Here is a 27,615-nt window from a genome sequence, read left to right as displayed (position 1 = left end):
CCACCCCCCCTTAAACTTGCTTATATTTCACCTCTTTTCTATTTTTCCTTAGTTCTGGTGAAGAGTCACACTGACTCGAAACATTAACACCATCTGCAGTTGCTGCCAGACCTGCTGAGTTTTTCCAGGTCGGATTTCCAGGATCTGTAGTATTTTGCTTTTATCGAAAATCAGGGCTTAGTTAGGTGAGGAACTGGAGAGGAAGAGCAAGCAGGCGAAGGGGAAGCTGCAACGAGAGTAAAAGGGAAAGACAGAGAGCGAAAGGGTAAGATGTGAAAAAGGGTGACAGAGTGAAAGCGGAAAGGGAGGGGGTGGGCGAGAGGGAGGGGGGTAGGCGAGAGGGAGGGGGGTGGGAGGGAGGGCGAGCGAGAGGGGTGGGTAAGAGTGAGAGGGGGAGAGAGTGAAAGAAAGGGAGAGAGGGAGAGAAAGTGAAAGAGACAGAAAGTATGAAAGGGTGTGTGTGAGAGAGAGAGAGTATGAAACGGGGAAAGAGAGTGTGAAAGGGAGGGAGAGGGAAAGAAAGAAAGAGAGAGTATGAAAGCAAGTGTGTGTGAAAGGGAGAGAGTGAGAGTTTGGGGGGTGCGTGTAAGAGTTTGAAGGTTGGGGGGGGCGGAAAGAGTGAGTTTGAAATGGGTGGAGAAAGTGAGAGTTTGGGAAGGGGAGAGTGAGAGTTTGAAAGGAGGTGAGAGAGAGTTTTTTTTATTCATTCATGGCTGGGCCAGCATTTATTGTCCATCCCTAATTGCCCTAGTTCAGGGGGCAGTTAAGAGTCAACCACATTGCTATGGGTCTGGAGTCACATGTAGGCCAGACCAGGTAAGGACGACAAATTTCCTTCCCTATAGGACATTAGTGAACCAAATGGGTTTTTACGATAACCAATGATGGTTTCATCGAAGGTTCTGCCGAAGGGTCGTGAAGGCTCAAAACGTTAACTGATTTCTTCTCCACCGATGCTGCCAGACCTGCTGAGTTTTTCCAGGTATTCTGTTTTTGTGATGATGGTTTCATGGTCATCGTTAGACTTTTAATTCCAGATTTTTATTGAATTCAAATTCCACCATTTGCTGTGGTGGGATTCGAACCCGGGTCCCCAGAGCATTACCCTGGGTCTCTGGAATACCAATCCAGTGATAATATCACTACACCATCGCCTCCCCTTGTTTGAGGGGGAGAGCGTGTGAGTTTGAAACATGGGGAAGAGAGAGTGTGGGTTTGAAGGGGGAAGAGAGAGAGAGTTTGAAAGGGGGAGGGGGCGGAAAAGAGTAACAGTGTCCCCCCACTCTCCCCTTCCCTTTCAAACTGTGGGGGGGAGGTGGGGGGAGAGGTGCTTTTGTCTCAGTGAATTGGCCTATACCACTTTAATCTGAATCACCTTCAGTTTGAAATTTGGTTTGGTGTTCATGCTGATAGGCTGACTCACATCACTAACCCCTTTACACACATCAGCTCGCGGAGCGCCATTTAGCATGTGGGTGCCCAGGTGCACTGAGTACACTGCAAATAAACAGTGACATCCTGAATTACTTTCACACAATACTTCTTTTTGAATTCAAAGAAAGATTAATTTACTGACCTGAATAAATATGTAGTACCGTAGACTGTGGATACGGTAGAAGTATCCCAGGCCAAATAATGCGGTGAATAAACCACTGCTCAGCATCCCAAAGGTGAGGTACAATCGAATAGATAAACGCTCTCCAATTATACCACTACCAAAGAAAAGAACACTCTTTCAGATCAAAGGAAGGGAACAAAGTGCTGTAATGGGAAGGTCGGTGAGATATTCATATCACACTTCATCACATCTCTCAGAAACGGCTGAAGGTGCTTCACACAATGAGTTACTACAAAAGAAATACTGCAGCCATTTTGTGCACAGAAAGATCTATCAATGAATCAAATGAACAATCATTAGGAATATTATCTTAAAATAAATTGCAAGGGTAGGATAAGCGAGCGCTGGTTCCAACGAGTGACAGGATATTTAAAACTGATGAAGTTTTTCTTCATACAGACTGAGCAAGTGTCTGGACCACAAGAAAATTTTAAATGATTTTTAAATCTTGGTTCATCTATTCAATATGACCCTGAAGTCTCCCCACAACTCCAGTAATCCAATTCAATGAAGAGTGCAGGAGCAATGCCAGAAGCAGCACCAGGCATATCTAAAAATGAGGTGTCAACCTAGTGAAACTATAACACAGGGCTACCTGCGTGCCAAACAGCGAAAGCATCATGCAATGGATGGAGATAAGCAATTCCACAACCAACAGGTCAGATTTAGGCTCTGGAATCCTGCCACATCCAGTCATGAATAGTGGACGACAATTAAACAACTCACTGGAGGAGGAGACTCCACAAATATCCCCATCAATGATGGGGGAGCCCAGCACATCAGTGCAAAAGATAAGGCTGAAGCATTTGCTACAATCTTCAGCCAGAAGTGTCAAGTGGATAGTCCATCTCAGCCTCCTCCAGGTGGTCCCCAGTATCACAGATGCCAGTCTTCAGCCAATTTGATTCACTCCACGTGATATCAAGAAACGGCTGAAGGCACTGGATATTGCAAAGGCTATGGGCCCTGACAATATTCCAGCAATAGTACTGAAGACTTGTGCTCCACAATTTGCCCGACCCCTAGCCAAGCTGTTCCAGTACAGCTACAAAACTGGCATCTACCTGGCTATGTGGAAAATTGCCCAGGTATGTCCTGTACACAAAAAGCAGGACAAATCCAACCCAGTCAATTACCGCCCCATCAGTCTACTCTCGATCATCAGCAAAGTAATGGAAGAGACCGTCAACAGTGCTATCAAGCGGCACTTAGTCAGCAATACCCTGCTCACTGAAGCTCAATTCAATGGCATTACCTGCTGAATCCCCCACTATCAACATCCTGGGGGTTACCATTGACTAGAAACTGAACTGGACTAGCCATATAAATTATGTGGCTACAAGAGCAGGTCAGAGGCTAGGAATATTGAGGCGAGTATCTCACCTTCCGACTCCCCAAAGCCTGTCACCATCTACAAGGCACAAGTCAGGAGTGTGATGGAATACTCTCCACTTGCCTGGATGAGTGCAGCTCCCACAACACTCAAGCTTGACACCATCCAGGATAAAGCAGCCCGCTTGATTGGCATCAAATCCACAAACATTCACTCCCTCCACCACTACGCACAGTAGCAGCGTGTGTACCATCTACAAGATGCACTGCAAGAATTCACCAAGGATCCTTCGGCAGCACCTCCGTCCATCGCATGATGCTTTCGCTGTTTGGCACGCAGGTAGCCCTGTGTTATAGCTTTACCAGGTTGACACCTCATTTTTAGATATGCCTGGTGCTGCTTCTGGCATTGCTCCTGCTCTCTTCATTGAATTGGATTACTGGAGTTGTGGGGAGACTTCAGGGTCATATTGAATAGATGAACCAAGATTTAAATGTCATTTAAAATTTTCTTGTGGTCCAGACACTATTGCTCAGTCTGTATGAAGAAAAACTTCACCACCTGGAAGTTCCCCTCCAAGTCACTCACCATCCTGGCTTGGAAATATATCGGCCGTTCCTTCACTGTCGCTGGGTCAAAATCATGGAACTCCCTCCCTAACAGCACTGTGGGTGTACCTACACCACATGGACTGCAGCGGTTCATGAAAGCAGCTCACCACCACCTTCTCAAGGGCAACTAGGGATTGGCAATAAATGCTGGTCCAACCAGTGAAGCCCACATCCCATGAATGAATAAAGAAAGAGTTCTTAAATGGTTCCAGGGTTTTCACCTCCACTTCTCTGGGGCCCAATGTTGAGTGTTGATCAGAGTTTCCTTCCTATCATTCTCAGATTACCTGCTCCTAGTTTGATCCTGTAGCTCCTATTCTCACAATTAAATGTGAAGTCATTGCCCACATTGCTCCATTGCTTAACTATCATGTGCTGTGAGAAGTTAACCAATTCACTGCTTCCATTTGCAGCTGAAAAATCCAAATTTCTCCAATCATCCCTCATAACTCAAACCTCTAACATTAAGGATCAGTATTGGCTCACCACTTCACTGGCTTCAACCATGTCTCCTGTGTCCCCATGACCATGAATGGATGCAATACTCAAGGCGTTATGTGAACAGAGTGTTCTGCAGTTTGATTATAAATCTTTCTGACTCAAATCCTACTGCTTCCGACTACACAATTCAAGGTTCTATTGCTTTTGTTGATTGCTGCTCTGCACTGATTGCACGGGATAAGTTTAGGGCTCTTTCTGCTCCATCTTTAACTTAATTAACTTCATAAAGTACGTGTGATGCACATTTTTCTTCCATATGTACAGTGCCTGTTTGTACCAAATTTCATCTGAAATTGATCTACACTTGCTTATTTTCCCCAACTTTTACAGTCATTTCGAGGTGATTGAGCTGCCCTGCAATTTTAATATCATCTGTAAATGTGAATAGTTTGTATAGAGTTTGAGTAAGAAGCAGTGCTGGTCCCAACAGTGACCCCTGGTGTACCAAAGTACATCTCGCTGGCACGGAGGGGGAATAAACACCGGCACGGAGGGGGAATAAACACCGGCACGGAGGGGGAATAAACACCGGCACGGAGGGGGAATAAACACCGGCACGGAGGAGGAATAAACACCGGCACGGAGGGGGAATAAACACCGGCACGGAGGGGGAATAAACACCGGCACGGAGGGGGAATAAACACCGGCACGGAGGGGGAATAAACACCGGCACGGAGGGGGAATAAACACCGGCACGGAGGGGGAATAAACACCGGCACGGAGGGGGAATAAACACCGGCACGGAGGGGGAATAAACACCGGCACGGAGGGGGAATAAACACCGGCACGGAGGGGGAATAAACACCGGCACGGAGGGGGAATAAACACCGGCACGGAGGGGGAATAAACACCGGCACGAGGGGGGGATTAAGTCCGGCATGGAGTGGTTTAACTCCAGGTGACCAGGTAGCACTGACGAGATGTGATTGGCTAAATTTCCTCATCATCTTCTGTCATTTTTAAGATTCTTTGAGCTCACATCACCCACCTGCATTCTTGCTTCTTTCCCTCCAGCATAGAAATGAACAGGTACACACTGGTAAGTGTATATCAACTGCTCAATTGTATGCAGGGTGGTGGGCATTTATTGGGAATTCACTTATGCTTCTAAGAATAGGAACGGACTGAAATTGTGCTTGCTTGGTGAAGAGGTGCCCATTTGTAAGGTGTATCTCTGTACATAAATGCTTATCAAAGCATGTAAAGATTGGTTCCAGTTCCATCCTTTAGTGACTGGCTTTCTGGAATTGGTCACAGCAAGCATTGATATCTCCAACACTGAATCATAGAGTGATAACAGCGCAGAAGGCACCCGTTCAAGCCTTCATATCCATGCTGGCTCTGTGCAAGAGCAACGCGCCTGCTAACGGGATGTTAATTGTATCATTAAGATTAAGGAAATGCAGGTGAAAGGCACTGATTGGTTAAGTAGCTTGAGCATGTATAAAGGGAGACTTAAATTAAGTTTTCTTCAAAGTGTTGCTGTTTGTTACAGCACTCCCTTAAGGGGCTAATTAGTTAATTTATTCATTCATTTATTTAATTTATTGGTATACTCAGAAGAGTATAAAGAGAGACTTGTCTAAAGCCATACTGGTCTGAAAGTGCCTGACCTTGTCTGACATCGGAAGCTAAGCAGGCCGTTATGAAAGCCAACATAGATTCTTGTCAAGAACAGAGGCCGGGAAGTCCCAGCAGACCTCGGAGTTTCCTTGCATGCGTGGTCTGGGAGTGAGCTGCGCATGTGTAATTCAGTATTTTAAATTCTTCAGGCTAAGGACGGACGCCTGTGCAGAAAGGGGAAATGGCATGAAAACTCAGATCATGTGATGGAAGCAGGGCGCCACTGAAGGTAAGAGTCCCAGGCAGGGGACAGGGATTGGAAGAGGTCCCAGTTAAGAAAAAAAGGACAGCAGCAGAGAAACAGGCTCCAAGCAGGAAAAGGGCTGTTTAGCAGGCTAAGTGAAGAGGGCTTAGGAAAAGCACTGACAATCAAAGAGAGCTCAGAAGCTCTGAAGATCCAAGGTGACAGAGGTTTGGTGACTCAGTGCTGTAGGACGTTGGAGCAATAGTGTTCTGCTTGGCACAGCTGAAGGGTTGAAGTTGTGTTTTGTGAGGTGGTGTTTGAGGGCAGACTTGGGAATCCAAGGGAACAGAGTCTTGGGAGACAAGAGTGAAACCCTGTGAGGTGGGCCATTGTAGATACCTTCCGAGTTGAAGCAGCTTTTGGATAGAATTCCAAGGTTAGATCTTCAAAGGTGAAGGCTGGAATTCCTCATGAGGGAGAGAAAGACTTTCAGCAATATTGGTTGACTCAGTGTTTATTGACAACTGGTGGGGCTGTTGAGAAATCCATGGATTCTGTTTTGGTCACACCTGTCATTTATTACACAGTGTGGCATGTTCGACCACAGTTTGCCTGTTAATTCACATATTACTCATTTACTCCAACATGCTGGGTAAATAAAATAGATATTGTAAATTGTTTCATCTTCCCGACCTCGTAAAGTTTATTTTTGTTTGTTCAAAACCTGTGGAATCCTGCAGTTTTATTCTTTTTTCATTAATTTACAGCATGTGGGTGTCACTGGTTAGGCCAGCATTTATTGCCCATCCCTAACTGCCCTTGAGAAGTCGGGGTGAGCTGCCTTCATGAACCGCTGCAGTCCATGTGGTATAGGTACACCCACAGTGCTGTTAGGGAGGGAGTTCCAGGATTTTGACCCAGTGACAGTGAAGGAACGACGATATATTTCCAAGTCAGGATGGTGAGTGACTTGGAGGGGAACTTCCAGGCGGTGGTGTTCCCATCTATCTGCTGCCCTTGTCCTTCTAGATGGTAGTGGCCGTGGGTTTGAAAGGTGCTGTCGAAAGAGCCTTGGTGAATTCCTGCAGTGCATCTTGTAGATGGTATACACTGCTGCTACTGTGCATCGGTGGTGGAGGGAGTAAATGTTTGTGGATGAGGTGCCAATCAAGCGGGCTGCTTTGTCCTAGACGGTGTCAAGATTTTGAATGTTGTGGGAGCTGCACTCATCCAGGCAAGTGGAGAGTATTCCATCACGCTCCTGACTTGTGCCCTGTAGATGGTGGACAGGCTTTGGGGAGTCAGGAGGTGAGTTACTCACCACAGGATTCCTAGCCTCTGACCTGCTCTTGTAGCCACAGTATTTATATGGCTAGTCCAGTTTAGTTTCTGGTAAATGGTAACCCCCAGGATGTTGATAGTGGGGGATTCGGCGATGGTAGTGACATTGAATGTCAAGGGGCGATGGTTAGACTCTCTCTTGTTGGAGATGGCCATTGCCTGACACTTGTGTGGTGCGAATGTTACTTGCCACTTATCAGTCCAAGCCTGAATAGACTCATAGATGTTTACAGCACAGGAGGAGGCCATTCGGCCCATCATGTCCACGCCGGTCAACAAAGATCTGACTATACTAATCCCATTTTCCAGTGCTTGGCCCATAGCCCTGGAGGCTATGGCAACGCAAGTGAATGCCAAAATACTTCTTAATTGTTACGAGAGATTCTAACTCAACGGCCCTTTTAGGCAGTGAGTTCCAGACTCCCACCATCCTCTGGGTGAAAATATTTCTCCTCAACTCTACTCTTAGCCTTCTACCTCTTACCTTAAATCCATGACCCCTGGTTATTGACCCTTCTACTAATGGAAAAACTGCCTTCCTATCCACCCTATCTATGCCCCTCATAATCTTATACACCTCCATCAAGTCCCCTCTCAACCTTCGCTGCTCCAAGGAAAACAACCCCAGCCTATCCAATCTTTCCTCATAGCTCAGACCCTCCAGCCCAGGCAGCATTCTGGTAAATCTCCTCTGCACCCTCTCCAGTGCAATCACATCCTTCCTATAATGTACTGACCAGAACTGCACGCAGTACTCCAGTTGTGGCCTAACCAGCATTTTACACAGTTCCAGCATAACCTTCCTGCTCTTGTATTCTATGCCTCAGCTAATAAAGGCAAGTATCCCATATGCCTTCTTAACCATCTTATCTACCTGCCCTGCTACCCTCAGGCATCTGTGGAAGTGCACACCAAGGTCCCTCTGATCTTCAGTACTTTCCAGGGTCCTACCATTCATAGTGTAATCCCTTGCCTTGTTAGCCCTCCCAAAGTGCATTACCTCACACTTTTCCGGATTGAATTCCATTTGCCACTGCTCTGCCCACCTGACCAGTCCATTGATATCCTCCTGCAGTTTACGGCTACCCTCCTCACTATTTACCACCCCACCAATTTTCGTGTCATCCACGAGCTTCTTGATCGCACCCCCTACATTTAAGTCCAAATCATTTATGTTCACCACAAACAGCAAGGGACCCAGCACTGAGCCCTGCGGAACCCCACTGGAAACAGACTTCCAGTCACAGAAACATCCCTCTACCATCACCCTCTGCTTCCTGCCTGTCAGCCAATTTTGGATCCAATGTGCCACTTTGCCTTGGATCCCAATGGCTCTTACTTTCTTGACCAACCTGCCATGAGGGACCTTATCAAAAGCCTTGCTAAAGTCCACATCAAATACATTACCCTCATCAACACTCCTGGTTACCTCCTCAAATAATTCGATCAAATTTGCCAAACGCGACCACTGGGGTTAGGTTGACAGGCCTGTAATTTCCTGGTCTATCCCTTCCTCCCTTTTTTAATAATGGGACAATGTTAGCAGTCCCCCAGTCCTCTGGCACCTCACCTGTAGCCATCAAGGATTTGAGAATTACTGCCAGGGCCCCTGATACCTCTTCCCTTGCCTCCCTTAACAGCCTGGGATACATCTCATCCAGGCCTGTGAAATTATCCACTTTTAAGGCCACTGAAACTACTAGTACCTCCTCTCTCTATGTTAATTTCCTTTAATATTTCACAGTCCTCCACCCTGATACCTATACCTGCATCATCCTTTTCCATTGTGAGGACCAATGCAAAGTATTCATCGAGGACTGGCAGTAATTTTCAAATCCTAAACTGTTCCTAATCCTTGGGCTTGCTACTTTTTCTAGCAACTTGATATGACTCCTCTTTGGATCGAATAACATCCTTAATGTCTCTTGTTAGCCGTGGCTGGGCCACTTTTCCTGCTGTGTTTTTGCACCAGAAAGGAACGTATAACAGTTGCAATGTGTACATTCATTCCTTAAATATTAGCCATTGTCTATCCACCGTCAAGCCTGTTAATGAAGTTCCCCAATCTATCTTAGACAACTCAGGCCTCATACATTCCTTTGTTTAGATTTAGGGCCCTAGTTTCAAGTCAGACGACTTCACTTTACATCCTAATGAAGAATTCTATCATGTTATGGTCACTGTTCCCTGAAGGACCCCACACAATATTATTATTAATTAGCCCCTTCTCATTGCACAATATCAAATCTAGGATGCACTGTTCACTAGTCAATTCCTCGACATACTGGTCTAAAAGAAAATCTCGTGCATTCTCCAGGAATTCATCCGACAAAGTATTATTGCTAACTTAGTTTGCTCAGTCTATATGTAGATTAAAGTCACCCATGATTACTGTAGCTCCCTTGTTATATGCATCTCTAATTTCCTGTTTAATGCCGTCCCCTACCTTATCACTACTAGACAACTCCCACTAATGTTTTCCGCCCCTTGTTGATTCTACATCTAGATTTTCTGCGCCAATATCCTCTCTCACTATCGCACTGATTTCATCCTTAACTAACAACGCTATCTCACCTCTTTTTCCTTTTTGCCTGTCCTTCCTAAATATAGAGCACCCTTGGATATTCAGTTCCCAGCCTTGGTCACCCTGCAGCCACGTCTCCATAATCGGAATCATATCGTGCCCGTTTACATCTATGTGAGCTGTTAATTTGTCTACCTTATTGCGAATGCTCCATGCATTCAGATACAGTGTCTTTAGACTTGTCTGTTTAACATTTTTACAAATTTTTTTTGAACTGGCCCCATTTGCTGCCAGCCGTTGTTTCCTCTGCCTTCCACATTTGCTTTCTACTTCTCTGTCTTTCATTCCTATTTTTATTTCACTCACTGTATCTCCCCCACTAAGGTACCCATTCCCCTGCCACTCTAGTTTCTAGTGTGATGAAAGTATAATAATTTTTGTAATATTTTTCTGGTTTATTGTGAAGTAGGTTTATGGGGGTAAGTACAAATGTTTTTTTCTGTGTGATTTAATTACATTTGGAGTCAAGTAGGCTGCAAGCTTGAAATCATCAAAAGAAGCTAGGTATAGAAATGTGCTTGACATGCTAATGAGTAAACATGGATGCTGGCTTAGCATGTAAGGTGTGAATGGAATTTGCATTTTTAGATAAATGAAGGGATTTTTGGATTTCAAAGGTCTGTTTACAATTAGCCAGATAAGCAAGGCTAAGGAGTGTGTTTATTTTTCCCAAAGCTGACTGGCAATATTGGCAAAATGGAAGTTTTTATGTTATGAGGAAGATAAAGTTTCGAAGGCATATGGAACAATAGAGTTTACATGTTAAAGAGAGAGAATCACATATAAAGGAGAATGAAAGGCTATGTGAGGAGAGGACCATGTAAGATATAACCAGTGTGTGAGAAACAGCCTTCAAGAAGCCTCCAGCCCTTTGTGCATAAGTCTGCTTTGTAAAGTAACTGAAGTTGGAGAAAAACTATTTGGAATTCCACTGTCAAGTGGGTACTGTGTTAACTTGTTGGGTTTGTTTTAAATCTGAAATCTATTTTGGACTATTGCCTTAAAGGGAGTGTGTAACAGGGGGTCAGGTTAATTAGGACTTTTAGGAGTTGTAACAGTAGTAAGTAATTGTAGTCTTATGTACGTGCTTGAAATCTTTTAAAATCTCAGAGGGTCTTGGTGGACTCATTACTTCTGAATTCAGTGCACACATCTCGTAATAAATATAAATTGCAAAACCATTGCAATAGCATAACCAAGTTTCCCTTGTGGATTTGGTCTGCCTGGCACACATCATCTGCCACGTCATAACACTACATTATTCTGTTTTATTTGCTGTTGTATAAAGAATTCTCGAGCTCTTACCTGAAGTACATCCCAATAGCATAGGCACACAGGAACGAGTAGTCCAGGGCTCCCAGCAGCTGCTTGTAATTACTTTTATCTACAATTTCATGTCAACAAATGATACAACAATTGAAACTCAAACAATAAAAAACAATAAAATACATTTGTAAATTTATTTTAACATTTTTTCCCCATCCTTCCCAAAATGCCTTAGTCAAGAGACTGGCCAGGCAACCAGCTCCCAGCACAGTATCAGCAGTGACTGGCTCCACTCCCCAGAACCATTTACCACCTTTCTAACATCACCCAGTCAAACAGCTATAACCTCAAATATGTTCTACAGTCAAATTCATTTAAACCAACACTGTGTTCGCAAAGATTTATGTTAGATAAGTAGACATGGAACATCTGTGGTCCTTTCCTAATCCTTTTCACTGTGGTTCCCATCAAGAGATTTTTGTCAATGTTAAATGTCGAGCTTTGAAGGTCAGGTTACTGTGATAGCCAAAGGGTGTGCAAGAGCTCTGCCTCTGCAAATAATCAGCGTTCACTTAGGTTAAAAAGCTGAAAGCTACATTTAACAGACCAGCAGGTTGTGGGGAAATGAGAAGAGTCCAGCACCTGGTGACTGAAGGTTTTAACCAAAGTATTTACAGCAAAGAAACAAGCCAGAGTCCCAGAAGGTCCACAACATTGTCTATGCTCCAGACAAGCCTCCACCTGCATCTCTTCATGTAACCCCATCAATACCACATAAAAGGTTGGTGAACAAAACTGAGGCTTATGGAATAGGGGTGTCAGTATCTAAATGGATAAAAGATAGGCTTAAGGACAGAAAGCAGCGAGTCATGGTAGATACTTGTTTTCAGCCTGGAAGGCATTCCCCAAGTTTTAAGTGCTTGGACAACTACTTTTCTGCTGTATGTAAAAGACCTGGATATTTGAATTTAGAGTAAAATTTGAAAATTTGCTGATGATATCAAACTTGGGAGGAGTAGCAAATAGTGAAAATGATATGAATTGCCTACAACAGGGCATAGATCAGCTAGCAGAACGGGCAGACCAGTGGCAGATGGAATTTGATAGAGAGAAGTGTGAGGTGATGCAATTTGACAGAAGGAATGAGAGGCAATATAGAGTTAATAGCACAATTTGAAAGAGTGTGCAGGGACAGTAGGACCTGGGGGTGCATGTGCACTGATATTTGAAGGCAGCAGGACATATTCAGAAAGCGGTTAGCAAAACAGATGGGATCTTGGGCTTCATAATTAGAAGCATTAAGTACAAAAGTGGGGAAGTTATGCTGAACCTTTATAAAGCTCTGGTTTACCCTACTAGTGCACTGTGTCTAGTTCTGGTCTTAAGAAAGATGTGAAGATTCTCAAGAAAGTGCAGAGGAGATTTACCAGAATGGTTGCTGGGATAGGGGGTTTTAGTTACAAGGTTAGGTTGAAAAAGCCGGGATTGTTCTCCTTGGAGCAAAGGAGATTGAGGAGGCAGGAACAGAAAATGCTGGGAAAACTCAGCAAATCTGGCAGCATCTGTGGAGAGAGAAACAGAGTTAATATTTCGAGGGGAGATTTGATAGAGTTGTACAAGATTATGACAGGCGTGAATATGGTAGACAAGGAAAAGCCCTTCCAATTAGCTGATGATACAAGGACTAGGACACACAGATTTAAGGTTTTGGTCAAGAGATGCAGGGGGAATGTCAGGAAAATCCTTTTTATGCAGCGAGTGGTAACAGCCTGGAATTCTCTGCCCCCAAGAGCGGTGGAAGCGGAAACAATAAATGATTTCAAAAGGAAATTGGAAATAGATTCGCTGGATGACAGGGACAGAATGGGTGGGGGCGGGTGGGACTGACTGGATTGCTCCACAGTGAATCAGCAAATTCTCAATGGGCCAAATGGTCGTCTTCTGGGCTGTGATGACTCTATATTCCTTCTATTGTTTTTTCCATCATGTGTTTATCTACCTTCTTTCCCTCAATGCATCTATGCAATTTGCCTTAATTACTCCATGTGGCAGCAGATCCCACATTCTCACCGCTACCTGGGTAAAGAAACTTCTCCTAACTTCCCTATTGGATTAATCACTCGAATTGTTCAGGGAATAGTGTAACCCTTTCTAGTCCAGGTCTTCTCCCAACTGCTGTCTTCAGAAAAATACACTTGCAATGCTCTGGGGACCTGGGTTCGAATCCCACCAAGGCAGATAGTGGAATTTGAATTCAATAAAAAAAAAGTCTAGGATTAAAAGTCCGATGATGACTATGAAACCATTGTCATTGTAAAAACCCATCTGGTTCACTAATGTTCTTTAGGGAAGGAAATCTGCTGGTCTGGTCTACACCTGACTGCAGACCCACAGCAATGTGGTTGACTCTCAAATACCCTCTGAACAAGAGCAATTAGGGATCGGCAATAAATGCTGGCCTAGCCAGAGGTACCCACAACCCATGAATAAATAAAAAAAAAACATTTATAGTTAATTTAAATAAATTTAGTTTACAAATTCTATTCTATTAATTCAATTTATTAATTCTGAGAAAATAAGAAAATACTAAAACTACAGTGATTCTTTAAAAAGAGAGATACCTGCAATCAGAAGGCTGAATTAATCTTGGGCCCTTTAAAATTAGTTTGCGACTGACATAAATGCAGCAATGTTTGGACCACAGTAGACAGTTCATCCTTAAATGCTGCAGCTCGCAGTGCTTAAGCAGGTAAACATACTATCAGGTCTGACATAGAGCCATATAAACACAATAGGCCTCTGGCAATGGGCAACCAGTGCAGGACAACTGGCCTCGGTGCCCTTGGTTTTGGGGTGGAGGTTGGAGATGAGGGAGGAGAGGGGGAAAAGAAAGTCACCTTGACTTCCTGTTCTGGGTCCTCAGCCCGTGACTGCAGTTGGAAAGTGAGTGGATGCATAGGTCTGGGAAGGGGTGCTTATGATGACTCTCCATTTTCCTGCCCCTCCCCTCTGGCCCCCTCTCAGTTAAAGAGACTGAAACTCACTGTTCAGATCCGCACATAAAAATGGACAGTTGGATATTAGAAAGTTGCTCGCACCCACAAACATAACTAATTTTCAGAAGATGGGGGTGAAGGGTTTAGAGATGGGGAATCTTTCTCTCGAAGGGTCTGAACTGGCTGCTCATCCAATTGGATTTACACAGAACATTGACTCAATCTGATGTTTTATCCATGTTCAAGCCTTAAGGAAACTGCAAAATTGCTGGGTAATATTATTCCTGCCTAACAGTACAGATGCAGAAACACATCAAATATACAACAAAGAAACAGAGCATTCGGCCTAACCAGTCTATGTTGACGGTTACTCTCCTCACAAACAGGCTGATCCAACCAGATTTACCCATCTTAATCCAATCTCACTGCATCATCTTCACTTACATCCACTTAGCCAATCTATTCTCCAATGTTAACATTTCCTGTCTCAGTCTCAAACCCTTGAAGTAAATTCCACAGCCTCATGACTCTCAGTGTGAAGAATTTCTCCTGCACTCTATTCTAAATCTCTTACGTTTAATCTTGTATCTCTGGACCCTTGTTTTGACCCCTGAATTACTGAGAACTATTTGCTTCTATCTTCTCTGTCCTATCCTTTCATAATTTTAAACATTTCTGTCATATCAGCTTGTAATCTGCATTGTTTGTTTAAAAAGAAAATTAATTTAAGATTTTCTTTGTATTTGTATTTCCTCATTCCAGACAGTATCCCAGTGAACCTGCACTGTACCCTCTTTAAACCCTCAGAGTTTCCTGAAGTGTAAACCCCAATACTCACGGCACTGCTGCTGAGATCATAATAAAGGTTTATATAGGGTCATTATTATCCTTGGTTTTTATATTCAATATTTCTTTGAACAAACCAAGAATTTCATTAGCTTTTTATATTAACAGTTTTACCAAGCTGAGATCTGCCTTTCATGTCCTGTGAACCTATCCCAGGTTCCTCTGCCCCCACCCCACACACCCGCCTTACTCTCATCAGGTCATGTTTTTTATGACACAATGCACTTCCTGATCCCAATGTAATTACTCACCAAATGGCTCCCAGCTGCACCAGGTATCATTAGAGAAGGGTTTTCCGAGGAGTTTAGCCTGAATCAAATGCTCCTTGTAGCTGTATAATTCAATTTCATTGGTCAGCGAACAGTTCATGTGCAGTGCACTCTGTAAAGAAATACACATCAGTCTACAGCCAGTCAGCCAGAGCGCACTGCACTGAGCATTTATGCTACTGCAGTAAAGAGGATAGTTCAATTCTTCCTGTTACCTGGCACTACAGTTAATGGTTCTATTACAGTTCAGCATTACACCTTCCTGGGTTCCGTAAATGTGAGGTAATATTCCACCCATTGAGAGAAAGAATTACATACATCGCCTGGGAAAATCACAGAGCTTCGTCAGGGAGAAGTGATTGAGATCTATTCGGCTAATGGTTAAATCTAATCAGAGCTGATGTCTTTAAAATAACAGGAGTTACAAATAAACGTGTTGGAGGTGGAGGTATAGTTAATACTGATGTGAACGGCGACAAAATACCAGGCAACAGTAACAAACTTACAGAATGGGCATGCAATTGATAAATTAATTTCAATATTGAGAAATGTGAGGTGGTGTATTTTGGTTAGGGGAATAACGAGGTCTCACACATACCCCCTGGAAAATAAGAGTCTAAAAGGAGAAAGCAACAAAGGGATCATGGTGTACAGATTCACAGGCTAAAAGGAGCCACGCAAATTAAAAAGCCAGGGAAAAAAACAAAAAAATCACCATGTTCCATGCTGTGCTTTCACAGAGCACTGACCCTTCTTCTGCTATTAACACATTCTGCTTTCTTACCTTTATGCCACTATCAGCACCTCCTTTAGGCTTTACCACTACCATTAACACTCCCTTTGTCTTGTGTCCATGACACCTTTGTCAATCTCTTCTTAGCCTTCACCTATCCCTGACCCTCTATCCAGCTTCAGCTGTTCCACCCACCCCCCCCAAAACAGTATCAAATCCACGATATTTCTACTTCTCTTTAGCTAGAGTCATACGGACTTGAAACGTTAACTCTGTTTCTCTCTCACAGATGCTGTCCGACCTGCTAAGTTTTTCCAGCATTTTCTGTTCTCATTTCAGATTTCCAGCATCTGCAGCATTTTGCTTTAAACAAATCACGAGGTTCATTTCTGCAGGAGCAGTGTTAAAGGGTAAAGGAGTTAAGCTAAACTTATATAGAATCTTGGATAAATCACACTTGGAATACAATGTACAGTTCTGGTTCCATATTACAAGAGAGGTTATAGAAGCAGAGAAGGTGTAAAAAAGATTGATAAGTGTGAAGTGAAAGGTTAGAACTACCTGGAAAGACTGATGAGGCTGCAGCTCATTTCTTAAGAAACGAGAAAGCTGAGAAATGATGTGAAACAAGTCTTTAAAATTATGAAATGGTTTGATAGGATAAGCGTAAAGAAGACGTTATAACTTATGAGGAATAAAAAACCATGGGCAATAAATATAGAACAGGCACTAATAAATCCAATAAAGCATTTAGGAGAAACAGCTTTATCCAGAGAGTGGTTAGAATATGAAATTCACAACCACATGGAATGGTTGAGGCACATAACAGATATATTTAAGGAGAATCTAGGTAAACACATGCTGGAGAAAGAAATAGAAGATGTGCTAATAGGGTTAGATGAGGTAATTGTCTTTCATGCTTTCATAATTTTGAATATCTCTGTTCGATTCCACTGATACAAGACACAACTTTTAAGCCTTTCCATAGAACAACCACCTCTCCATCCTGGCTCCATTCGCATGGAAATAATCAACTGAAGGAGGCTAATTTCAGCCCCATTGGAATCAAAGATCATCACGTACTCACTGGCAGCCTTCCGTCTTGTAAGATGATGGCTTGGTCTGTGATGGTCAGCTCTGTATTAAGCATCGCTTGCTGTGTGTCAGGAGGCCCAGTCTGGAATGGCAGCCGCAGAAGGCGACAGTGGCTGTGAAGGTGCATGATTCACTGGCCTCTGTTTTCTCTGGGCCCTCTTCTTGGCCAGCTGAGCTTTTTGTTTCTGCTCATCTCATCCAATGTCCTTCCAAACAGTCAGCCGCCAGAAGGCACAGCGGTAAGCAACTGTCTCCCAGTTGTCAGTGTCCACCATCTTCATAACTCATTTGCATGTGTTCCTGTAACAGAAGTGCTGGAGGACAGCTCAGTGGTCGAGTATTTGGCTGCGGGTCAAGAGGTCCCTGGTCAAATCCCAGTGCCTCAGTGTTATATATTTGTCAGGTAAATAAACAATTCAACAATGGGAGGTCTTTAAAGAGGGTAATTAGGGATGGGCAATAAATACAAGCCCAGGCAGCGATGCCCACATCCCATGAATGAATATATTAAAAAAAGATAGTTTAGCTAGAGACTAGACACATTCCAGAAGACAGACATCTAAAGCTAGAACTCCCTAGATTACTAAAGATATCAAAGATAAAAAAGAAACAGGAAAAAGAGGCTATGATAAATGCTGCAGTCAATTCTGTAACGAATTAAGCTGAATACAGTAAGTACAGCAGAGAACTGCAAAAGGAAATAAATGGGGCAGAGAGAGTTGTCATCAGCAGCTGTCCCAAGGATGACATCTGCCCTCAGGGTCGTCAGTTTCTGCCGTGGGTCTTCATGTGACTGAAGAGGCCGATTCTCGACCCGCATATCTTTGGGTCATGGGGCAGGATGTCCCACGAGGTAGTGGGATCTGGAGTGTAGGATTTGCTTCCTTCTCTTTCCCTCTCTGCTGCCGCTCTGCCTCATCATGAAGATGTTGTGATATAAAGTGTGATGCAGTTTGATGGACAAGTTGTCACCATTCTGAACGATGGGTAGAAGGATCCTCCCAGTCATTAATGTCAACGCTGCCACACTTCAAGGAGAGCTTCAGAGTGTCTTTGAAGCATTTTCTTTGTCCTCCCCGGAAGACTGGCCATTTGAGAGTTGGGAAAACAGGACCTAGTGGTGGTGGTGGTTTTTGGCCATCCAGACAGTGTCCAGTCCATCAAAGTTGATTTTGCAGGAGTTTTGCCGAAACGCTTGTGGAGCTGGCTTCAAGAAGGACATTGGCGTTTTATTCGATGATCCTCCCATTGAATCCGGAGGATGTGGCGGAGGCATTGCTGATGGAGTTTCTCTAGCAGTGTGTGTGTCGCAGATACACAGTCCAGGTCTCACTGCGGTATGGGAGTGTGGTGACAACAACTGCTCTGTACACTAGCACATTGTTGATTTGCGGAGAGTGTACAAGAACAGATTAGCAGCTAACAAAAAAGGGAATCCAAAAGTCTTATTATAATTAGTCAAAGGGTAGTCAAGGGAACAGTGGGCCAATTAGGGACTAAAAAGAAATTCCTCCTGTGATCGCAGAGGGCATTGCAGAGGCAGTGAGTACTTTGCTACTTCATTAAAGAAGAGGATTCTGTCAATGTCAGGAAAGTAAGAGGCAATAGAGAAATTGGAGGGGGCTTTGGTGAGACCACGTATGGAGTGCCATGTACAGCGTTGGTCTTCTTACCCAAGGAAATATGTACTTGCCTTTGAGGTGATGCAATGAAGGTCAGAAGTAGGGCGGATAGGGTGCTGAGATTTTCAATATGAAACTTAGCTTGTAGAATGCCTCAGCACAACAACACCCAAAATCTCTGTCCGGTTTTGGTCCTCTCAGTAGGGATATCAAGGCCCTGGAGAAGGTCCGAAGGGAGGGCAACAGGAGTGGATACCAAATCTTACTGCTCTCAGCAATAAGAAAGGCTTAAGAAACTGGCTTTTTCCACAAAGGTAGACTATGAGGGGATTTGTTGGGGAAAAAGGAAAAGAAACTAATGGGTAGGAGCTAAGATCAAATCCAAACTGGCCAATTATCAGGAAAGTGATGGAAGGGGTCATCAACAGTGCTATCAAAGGGCACTTGCTTAGCAATAACCTGCTCACTGACGCCCAGTTTGGGTTCCGCCAGGGCCACTCAGCTCCTGACCTCATTACAGTCTTGGTTCAAACATGGACAAAAGAGCTGAACTCTGAAGATGAGGAGAGAGTGACTGCCCTTGACATCAAGGCAACATTTGACCGAGTGTGGCATTAAGGAGCCCTAGCAAAACTGGAGCCAATGGGAATCAGGGGGAAAGCTCTCCACTAGCACAAAGGAAGATGGTTGTGGTTGTTGGAGGTCAGTCATCTCAGCTACTTCATCAATGACCTTCCTTCCATCATAAGGTCAGAAGTGGGGGTGTTCACTGATGATTGCACAACGTTCAGCACCATTCGTGACTCCTTAGATGCTGAAGCAGTCCATATCCAAATGCAGCAAGACCTGGACAATATCCAGGCTTGGGCTGACAAGTGGAAAGTAACATTTGCGCTACACAAGTGCCAGGCAATGACCATCTCTAACAAGAGAGAATCGAACTATCGCCCCTTGACATTCAATAGTATCACAATCATTGAATCCCCCACTATCAACATTCTGGGGGTTACCATTGACCAGAAACTGAACTGGACTAGCCATATAAATATGGTGGCTACAAGAGCAGGTCAGAGGCTAGGAATCCTGTGGTAAGTAACTCACCTAATGACTCCACAAAGCCTGTCCACCATCTACAAGGCACAAGTCAGGAGTGTGATGGAATACTCTCCACTTGCCTGGAGAGTGCAGCTTCAACAACACTCAAGAAGCTGGACACTGTCCAGGACAAAGCAGCCCACTTGATTGACACCATAACCACAAACATTCACTTTCTCCACTACAGACGCACAGTGGCAGCAGTGTGTACCATCTACAAGATGCACTGAATCACAGAATCAGAGTGCAGAAGAGGCCCTTCAGCCCATCGAGTCTGCACCAACCCGTGAGAAACACCTGACCTACCTACCTAATCCCATTTACCAGCACTTAGCCCATAGCCTTGAATGTTATGACGTGCCAAGTGCTCATCCAGGTACTTTTTAAAGGATGTGAGGCAACCCGCCTCCACCACCCTCCCAGGCAGTGCATTCCAGACCCTCACCACCTTCTGGGTAAAAACGTTTTTCCTCACATCCCTCCAAACCTCCTGCCCCTCACCTTGAACTTATGTCCCCTTGTGACTGACCCTTCAACGAAGGGGAACAGCTGCTTCCTATCCACCCTGTCCATACCCCTCAATCTTGTACACCTCGATCAGCCCGCCCCTCAGTCTTCTCTGCTCCAACGAAAACAACACAAGTCTATCCAGCCTCTCTTCATAACTTAAATGTTTCATCCCAGGCAACATCCTGGTGAATCTCCTCTGCACCCCCTCCAGTGCAATCACATCCTTTCTATAATGTGGTGACCAGAACTGCACACAGTACTCCAGCTGTGGCCTCACCAAGGTTCAATACAACTCCAGCATGATCTCCCTACTTTTGTAATCTATGCCTCGATTGATAACGGCAAGTCTCCCATATGCCTTTTTCACCACTCCACTAACATGCCCCTCCGCCTTCAGAGATCTATGGGCACACGCGCCAAGGTCCCTTTGTTCCTCAGAACTTCCTAGTGCCATGCCGTTCATTGAATACTTCCTTGTCAAATTACTCTTTCCAAAGTGTATCACCTCACACTTTTCAGGGTTAAATTCCATCTGCCACTTATCTGCCCATTTGACCATCCCGTCTATATCTTCCTGTAGCCCAAGACACTCAACCTCACTGTTAACCACCCGGCCAATCTTTGTGTCATCCGCAAACTTACTAATCCTAACCCCCACATAGTCATCTATGTCATTTATACAAATGACAAATAATAGGAGACCGAGCATAGATCCCCGTGGTACGCCATTGGACACTGGCTTCCAGTCACTAAAGCAGCCTTCTGTCATTACCCTCTGTCTCCTACAACTAAGCCAATTTTGAATCCACCTTATCAAATTACCCTGTATCCCATGTGCATTTTCCTTCTTTGTAAGTCTCCCATGTGGGACCTTGTCAAAGGCTTTGCTGAAATCCACATAAACTACATCAACTTCACTACCCTCATCTACACACCTGGTCACCTCCTCAAAAAATTCAATCAAATTTGTTAGGCTTGATGACTCTATCAGTTCTGATGAAGAGTCATCATTAACCTGAAACACTAATTCTGATTCTCTCCACAGATACTGCCTGACCTGCTGAGTATTTCCAGCATTTTATATTTTTAGTTCCGATTTCCAGCATCTGTAGTATTTTGCTTTTGCACTTTAATCAAATTTTGTTTCAACTTCTGAAGAGGAGTCATATTGCCCTCGAAACATTAACTCTGTTTCTCTCCCCTGTCAGGAAGATATAATAATTCTCAATATTATTGGAATTTATTGTAGAGTAACAGTACGGTCTGTATCTATGGGTCTATGTCTGCATGTAGATTACTTGAATTAGAAGCAGCTGGTTTGAAGGCTTTGATGTATTAGACGATAAGCTAGGTTTGAAATGTTATGTAGGTAAATAGAGGTAAAGGAAACATTTGCACTTTTAAGTAAACCAGGCTAGATTGATTTCAAAGGAGGGGCGAATTGTGTCACCCAGCCAGGAAAAGTAACAAACAGCATGTTTATTTTTCCCATAGATACTGGTAAAATTGGTACTATGAGAGATTTTTATTATCAGAAAGATAAAGTCCAAAGACATAGTGAAACAATGGGAATTTGCATTCAAAGGGGTAAATATGTATAAAGGAGCGAAGACTGTGTGTAAAGGCAGGCATTTTAAGGTCTAACAAGTGTGAAAAGCCTCCAGCATCAATGCCTCAAGCTGCTCTTTACAAAGAACTGAAGTTAAGGAAACTCACTTTGAATTGGATTGTTCAGGATATCATGTTTCTTTGCCGGGGCCTTTTAAAATCTATGTCTCCCACTGATGCCTCAACAAAAGTGTAACTGGGAGTTAGATTAATTGGGGATTTAGAAGTTATCATAGTAGTAATTTATAGATCTATGTATTTAAAATCATTTATTCTATTAACAAAGGTTTAATTTAGTTTTGTAAAAAACCTATAAGAATTGGTGGTCTTATTACTACTGAATTCAAGGCACACACCTCGAAATTTGTACAAATTGCAAAACAAGTCATGGCAGTTGTTTCAAGTTTCCCTGAGATTTGAGCAGCTCAGCATTTACCATCGGCTGTGCCATTACACTCCACAGATGTTGCCTGACCTGCTGATATTTTCCAGAACTTTGTTTTATTTGCTTCAGCTTTTTCTGGTGACAGCACCTTCCAAATCCACGACCTTTACCACCTAGAAGGACAAGGGCAGCAGATGCATAGGAACACCATCAGCTGCAAGTCCCCCTCCAAGTCACTCACCATCCTGACTTGGAAATATATCACCGTTCCTTCATTGTCACTGGGTCAAAATCCTGAAACTCCCTCCCCAACAGCACTATGGGTGTACCTACACCCCATGGATTGCAGCGGTTCACTACCACCTTCTCAGGGGCAATTAGAGATGAGCAATAAATTCTGGACTGGTCAGCAACGCCCACATCCCGTGGAAGAATACATGTTTAAAAATGCCAGCATGAAGTTCAACACTGTACTCCATACTTGCAGTTGAGGGTTAAAGGAGCAACGTAAACACAACAATTGACAACAGAATATCAAGCTTGAAAGCTTTACTCTATTCAAGCTATGGCATATTGGCAATGGGAATCACTCTGCTTTCCACCCACCGCTATGAATATTCCATACTGCTCCATGTTTCTCTGAAACACGCTGATCCTTAGTTCTAATTGCAAAGTTCTGAGGACAGATATAACAATGATATAGCAATAACCTTCGGACATGGATGACATGATAGTGAAGGTTCTTTCGCTTTAGCTGTGTCAGCATCACAGACTAACGTCCATATTGTAAAGGAAAATATCATTTTTTACCAATATTATTGTGCATTACTGCGAAGCAGGCTTGTGGTGGCTGTGTGTATGTCACTAATTTAATTAAACTAAAGACAGTCAGATTGCAAGGTTTAAATCATCAAAGGGATGGGTGTAAAGCAGGTATTTTTGAAGTAAAGATTAATTGAGCTAAGATGAGATACTAGTAGATACAGAACAAATAGGAATTTGCATTAGGAAATAAATAAGGAGTTGAATTTTTGGCTGTTGACTTTTAAAGAGAGATAAAGGGAAGTTTTACAACTGGTAAAAATCATAAATGAATAAAGCAAAGTTATTAAGTTTATGTTTCCTGAAAGTAGTGGCCATATTGACAACACAAAAGATTTTTATATTCTGGGAAAGGTAACTTCCAAAGAAAGTTAGGAACAATGGGTTTAAAGGTGAAAGAGAAAAAAATATGTTTAAGGAAAGGTTGAAAGCTGTACGAGGGGTGTGGCCATGAGATCTTGAAAAGTGTGCCGTGCGAGGACAAACCTGTGAAGTAATCAGCCTCTAGCCACCCCAGAGGGGTGTTTCGTTTGTTCCACAAAGCAAGGTTTTGTTACAATGCCTTGGATTTCCATTGTCAAGTGAGAGGGAGAAAGAAGCCCTGTGAGATACCTCCCTATAGCAACAGTGGGTGCCTTGCAGTAATATTACTGGATTTTTTGTAGACTAAGAGTCTATAGGAACTGTTGCCTGGAAAAGGATGTTTATTTGTGAGTCTAGCTAAGTAGATCAAGTTTCCCTTTGGGATTTGGTTAGCCCGGCAATTACAACCTGCCATATCATACTGCTTTTCCATCAACATTTATATGGGTAGTGCTAGCTAAACCAGGCATGACCTGCCAAAATGGTAGTCCTGTTAATGAAAATTTATAAATAGAAATAAATGTAAAAATGGGTCTTGAAGATTTGGTGATGGGGCTGTGGCTATTTTCTTTGGCAGCTTGTTCCCGTTGTGGTCCCTTCATTACAAGCTGGGCTCCAAAATGCACCATATTCCCTCTCAGCTGTTCTGTCAAAAATTCAGGGCTTTGAAGCCTGAAAACAGCAGTCCTATTCTTTATATCTAAACTAATACATTATTTCATTAAATATTGTACTTACTTTGATTTTCTAAGTTTACTGACGGGTCCCAATTTCACAACATTTTTGTAAAAAATTATCCAATTTTATTCTGCTCGACAATAAAGCGGGTTCTCACCTTGACAATGCTGATTGGTTTCCGAGACAGATGATAAGCCGTGTACAGCAAGAAGGTCAGGATCAGCATAAACGTTCTGTAGCTGAAAAAACAAGTTCTGGAGTTTGTATCATGTATTAAACAAAAGCATGGAGGACAATGGCTCCCTGGTGCAGTTATCATGGCAATGTCTTGACCAATCAGAGTCAACCTGCCAACCAATCAGCACCCTTTTTCTCATGCCTTATAAATTGCTGTTGCCTTTGAACTTTGATATTCTTGAGTTTGTCATGATGAGTGTAAAATGTAAAGCTTTGGCAACATGTCTCTCTTTTCAGCAATATCATGCATTTGTTCCTAACATGTCCTCCTTTCCATTAGGTGGCAGCAAGTGTGTACACGTGCAGTATTGACGATAGGGGATCACACATCAACGACAGACAGTATGCAATATAACACTGCACCTCAGTGTGTACATACATAACATGTTCCTGAAAAGGACAACAATTTACCTTTCCACAGAAATGTTAATGTAGTAAAAGATCCCAAGGTGTTTCACAGGAGCATAATAATCAAAACCTGGCATCAAGTTACATATTGAGATATTAGGACAGGTGACCAAAAGTTTGGTTAAAGAGGTATGTTTAAAGAAGCATCTTAAAAGAGAAAAGAGGCACAGAGAGATTCAAGGAGGGTATTTCAGACCTTAGTCTGTAAACCAGAAGTTATGGCAAACAAGCAAAATCAGGGATCGGCACGAGGCCAAAATTGGAAGAGCACAGAGATCTCAAAGAGCTGCAGGAGATCACAAAGATAGAGAGGGATTTGAAAGCAAGGATGAGAATTGTACAATCCAGATTGGGAGCCAATGTAGATCATCAAGCAGAGGAATGATGGACAAATAGGACTTGGTGAGAGTTAGGATATAGACAGCAGAATCTTGGATAAGCTCAGGTCTACGTCAAGTACAAGATGGGAGGCCAACCAGGAGAGCACTGCAATAACCAAGTCGAGAGGGAACAAAGGCATGGATGAACTGATATGGGGGCTGGGGGGAGTGGAGGGGGAGACAGATGACATTATGGAGGAGAAACTAAGCACGTGAACATATGCTACAAAATCTGGATGGAGACTGTACACATGGAGCATCACACGTCACTGGGCTCTGAAATTTCCTCCATACACCTCTCTGTCTCGCTACCTCAGTCTCCTCCTTTAAGATGCTCCTTAAAACATAGATCTTTGACCAAGTTTTTGGTCACCTATCCTATTATCTCCTTGTGCGGCTCAGTGTCAAATTTTGTTTTAAATGTCCTTGTGAAGTGAAGTTTATTACATTAGAAGTCCAAACAAATACAAGACGCTATCGTGAGTGGTGGAAGGTAACACACTGATGGCAAGTGTGAACAAAGAGTGTTATGCACTGACAGGGTGTTTAAACATGGAGCTGTATACATCAGGGACAGAGTGTGAACACATGAAGAGATATACATCACAAACTGAAAGCCAGATACAATGGAAAACCACACAGCAGACAGAGCAATGCGCAATTTATTTATAGCAACTCCTATGTTAATTGCGCCACACAAGGACCAGGCAGTGTCTATCTCCAAAGAGAGAATCTAACCATCTTCCCTTGACATTCAATGGCATTACCATCACTGAATCCCCCACTACCAACATCCTCGGAGTTACACTGGCCAGAAATTGAACTGGACCAGCCATATAAATACTGTGGCTACAAGAGCAGATCAAAGGCTGGGAATTCTGTGGCGAGTAACTCACCTCCTGACTCCCCAAAGCCTGTCCACCATCTACAAGGGACAAGTCAGGAGTGTGATGGAATACTCCTCCCTTGCCTGGATGAGTGCAGCTCCAACAACACTCAAGAAGCTTGACACCATCCAGGAAAGAGCAGCCCACTTGATGCACACCTCTTCCACAAATATTTACTCTCTCCAACGCCGATGCACAGTAACAGTAGAGTGTACCATCTACAAGATGCACTGCAGAAACTCACCAAGGCTCCTTCAACAGCACCTTCCAAACCCACGACCACTACCATCTAGAACAGCAAGGGCAGCAGATAGATGGGAACACCACCACCTGGAAGTTCCCCTCCAAGCCACACGCCATCCTGACTTGGAAATATATCATTGTTCCTTCACTGTCGCTGGGTCAAAATCCTGGAACTCCCTCCCTAACAGCACTGTGGGTGTACCTACACCACATGGACTGCAGCAGTTCAAGAAGGCAGCTCACCACCACCTCCTCAAGGGCTATTAGGCATGGGCAATAAATACTGGCCTAGCCAAAGATGCCCATATCATATGAATTAATAAATAATAACAAACATCAGAGACTCCATGGGATTCACAGGGCCATCCCAATCAATGGCATCAAGGCAAATGACTTAGCAAAGAAAGATATGCTGACTTTTCCAAATTCCTGTAAAACATTTGTTCTCTTCGAGCTGAAGGATGTTAGTGGTGCAGAATGGAGCTCTTCTCATTTCAGGGACTCAATGTCAACACAAAATACTCCCAGGTCAGAGTAGAGCCCATAAAAGGCCAAAAAGGTAACCTGAGTGTAGAGGCGGAGGCTGTGGGTATGGTTCTTAATGAATACTTTGCATCGGTCTTCACAAAAGAGGGGGACAATGCAGACATTATAGTTAAGGAGGAGGAACATGAAGTATTGGATGTGATAAACGCAAGGAGAGAGGAAGTGTCAATGGGATTAGCATCTTCGAAAGTAGATAAATCATGCTGGATGAAATGTACCCCAGGCTGTTCAAAGAAGCCAGGGAGGAAATAGCAGATGCTCTGACCATCATTTTCCAATCCTCACTGGATACAGGTGTGGTGCCGGAGGATTGGACGTCTGAAAATGTACCTTTGTTTAAAAAGGGAACGAGGGATAGACCAGATAATTACAGGCCAGTCACTCTGACCTTGGTAGTGGGCAAATTATCAGAATCAATTCTGAGGAACAGAATAAACTGTCACTTAAAAAGACACAGAGTAATCAAGGACAGTCTGAAAGGATTTAAGGGAAGAACATGTCTGACTAATTTGATTGAATTTTTTTTGAGGAGGTAACAAGGAGGATTGATGAGGGTAGGGTAGTTGATGTGGTCTACATGGATTTTAGTAAGGCTTTTGATAAGTTCCCACATGGCAGACTAGATAAAAAAAACCCCATGAGATCCAGGAGAATGTAACAAGCTGGATACAAAATTGGCTCAGTGATAGGAAACAAAGGGGAATTGTTGACAGGTGTTTTTGTGACTGGAAAGTTGTTTCCAGTGGGTTCCGCCGGGCTCAGTACTAGGTCTCCTGCTTTTTCCAGTATATATTAATGATTTGAACATAAACGTAGGGGGAATAATCAAGA

At 43.4% G+C, this 27,615-nt stretch overlaps 1 protein-coding gene across 5 annotated transcripts in view; it reads right to left on the bottom strand.

The window, feature by feature from the left end:
• The window catches only part of slc37a1 (solute carrier family 37 member 1), a 120,421-nt gene that overhangs the window by 69,590 nt on the left and 23,216 nt on the right, over positions 1–27,615 (bottom strand). For all 5 annotated transcript variants that reach the window (XM_078560425.1, XM_078560429.1, XM_078560426.1 and 2 more), the window contains 4 exons: positions 24,241–24,322; positions 15,155–15,284; positions 11,101–11,179; positions 1,577–1,712 (listed from right to left, as the gene is read on the bottom strand). In XM_078560425.1, the coding sequence (XP_078416551.1) occupies positions 1,577–1,712; positions 11,101–11,179; positions 15,155–15,284; positions 24,241–24,322 (427 nt within the window). The remainder of the gene's footprint in view (positions 1–1,576; positions 1,713–11,100; positions 11,180–15,154; positions 15,285–24,240; positions 24,323–27,615) is intronic.

The sequence above is a fragment of the Cetorhinus maximus genome, chromosome 16 (assembly GCF_964194155.1).
Source record: "Cetorhinus maximus chromosome 16, sCetMax3.hap1.1, whole genome shotgun sequence".
Lineage (NCBI taxonomy): Eukaryota > Metazoa > Chordata > Chondrichthyes > Lamniformes > Cetorhinidae > Cetorhinus > Cetorhinus maximus.
Note: the sequence above shows the minus strand (reverse complement) of the source record. Positions and strands in the feature narration are given on the sequence as shown.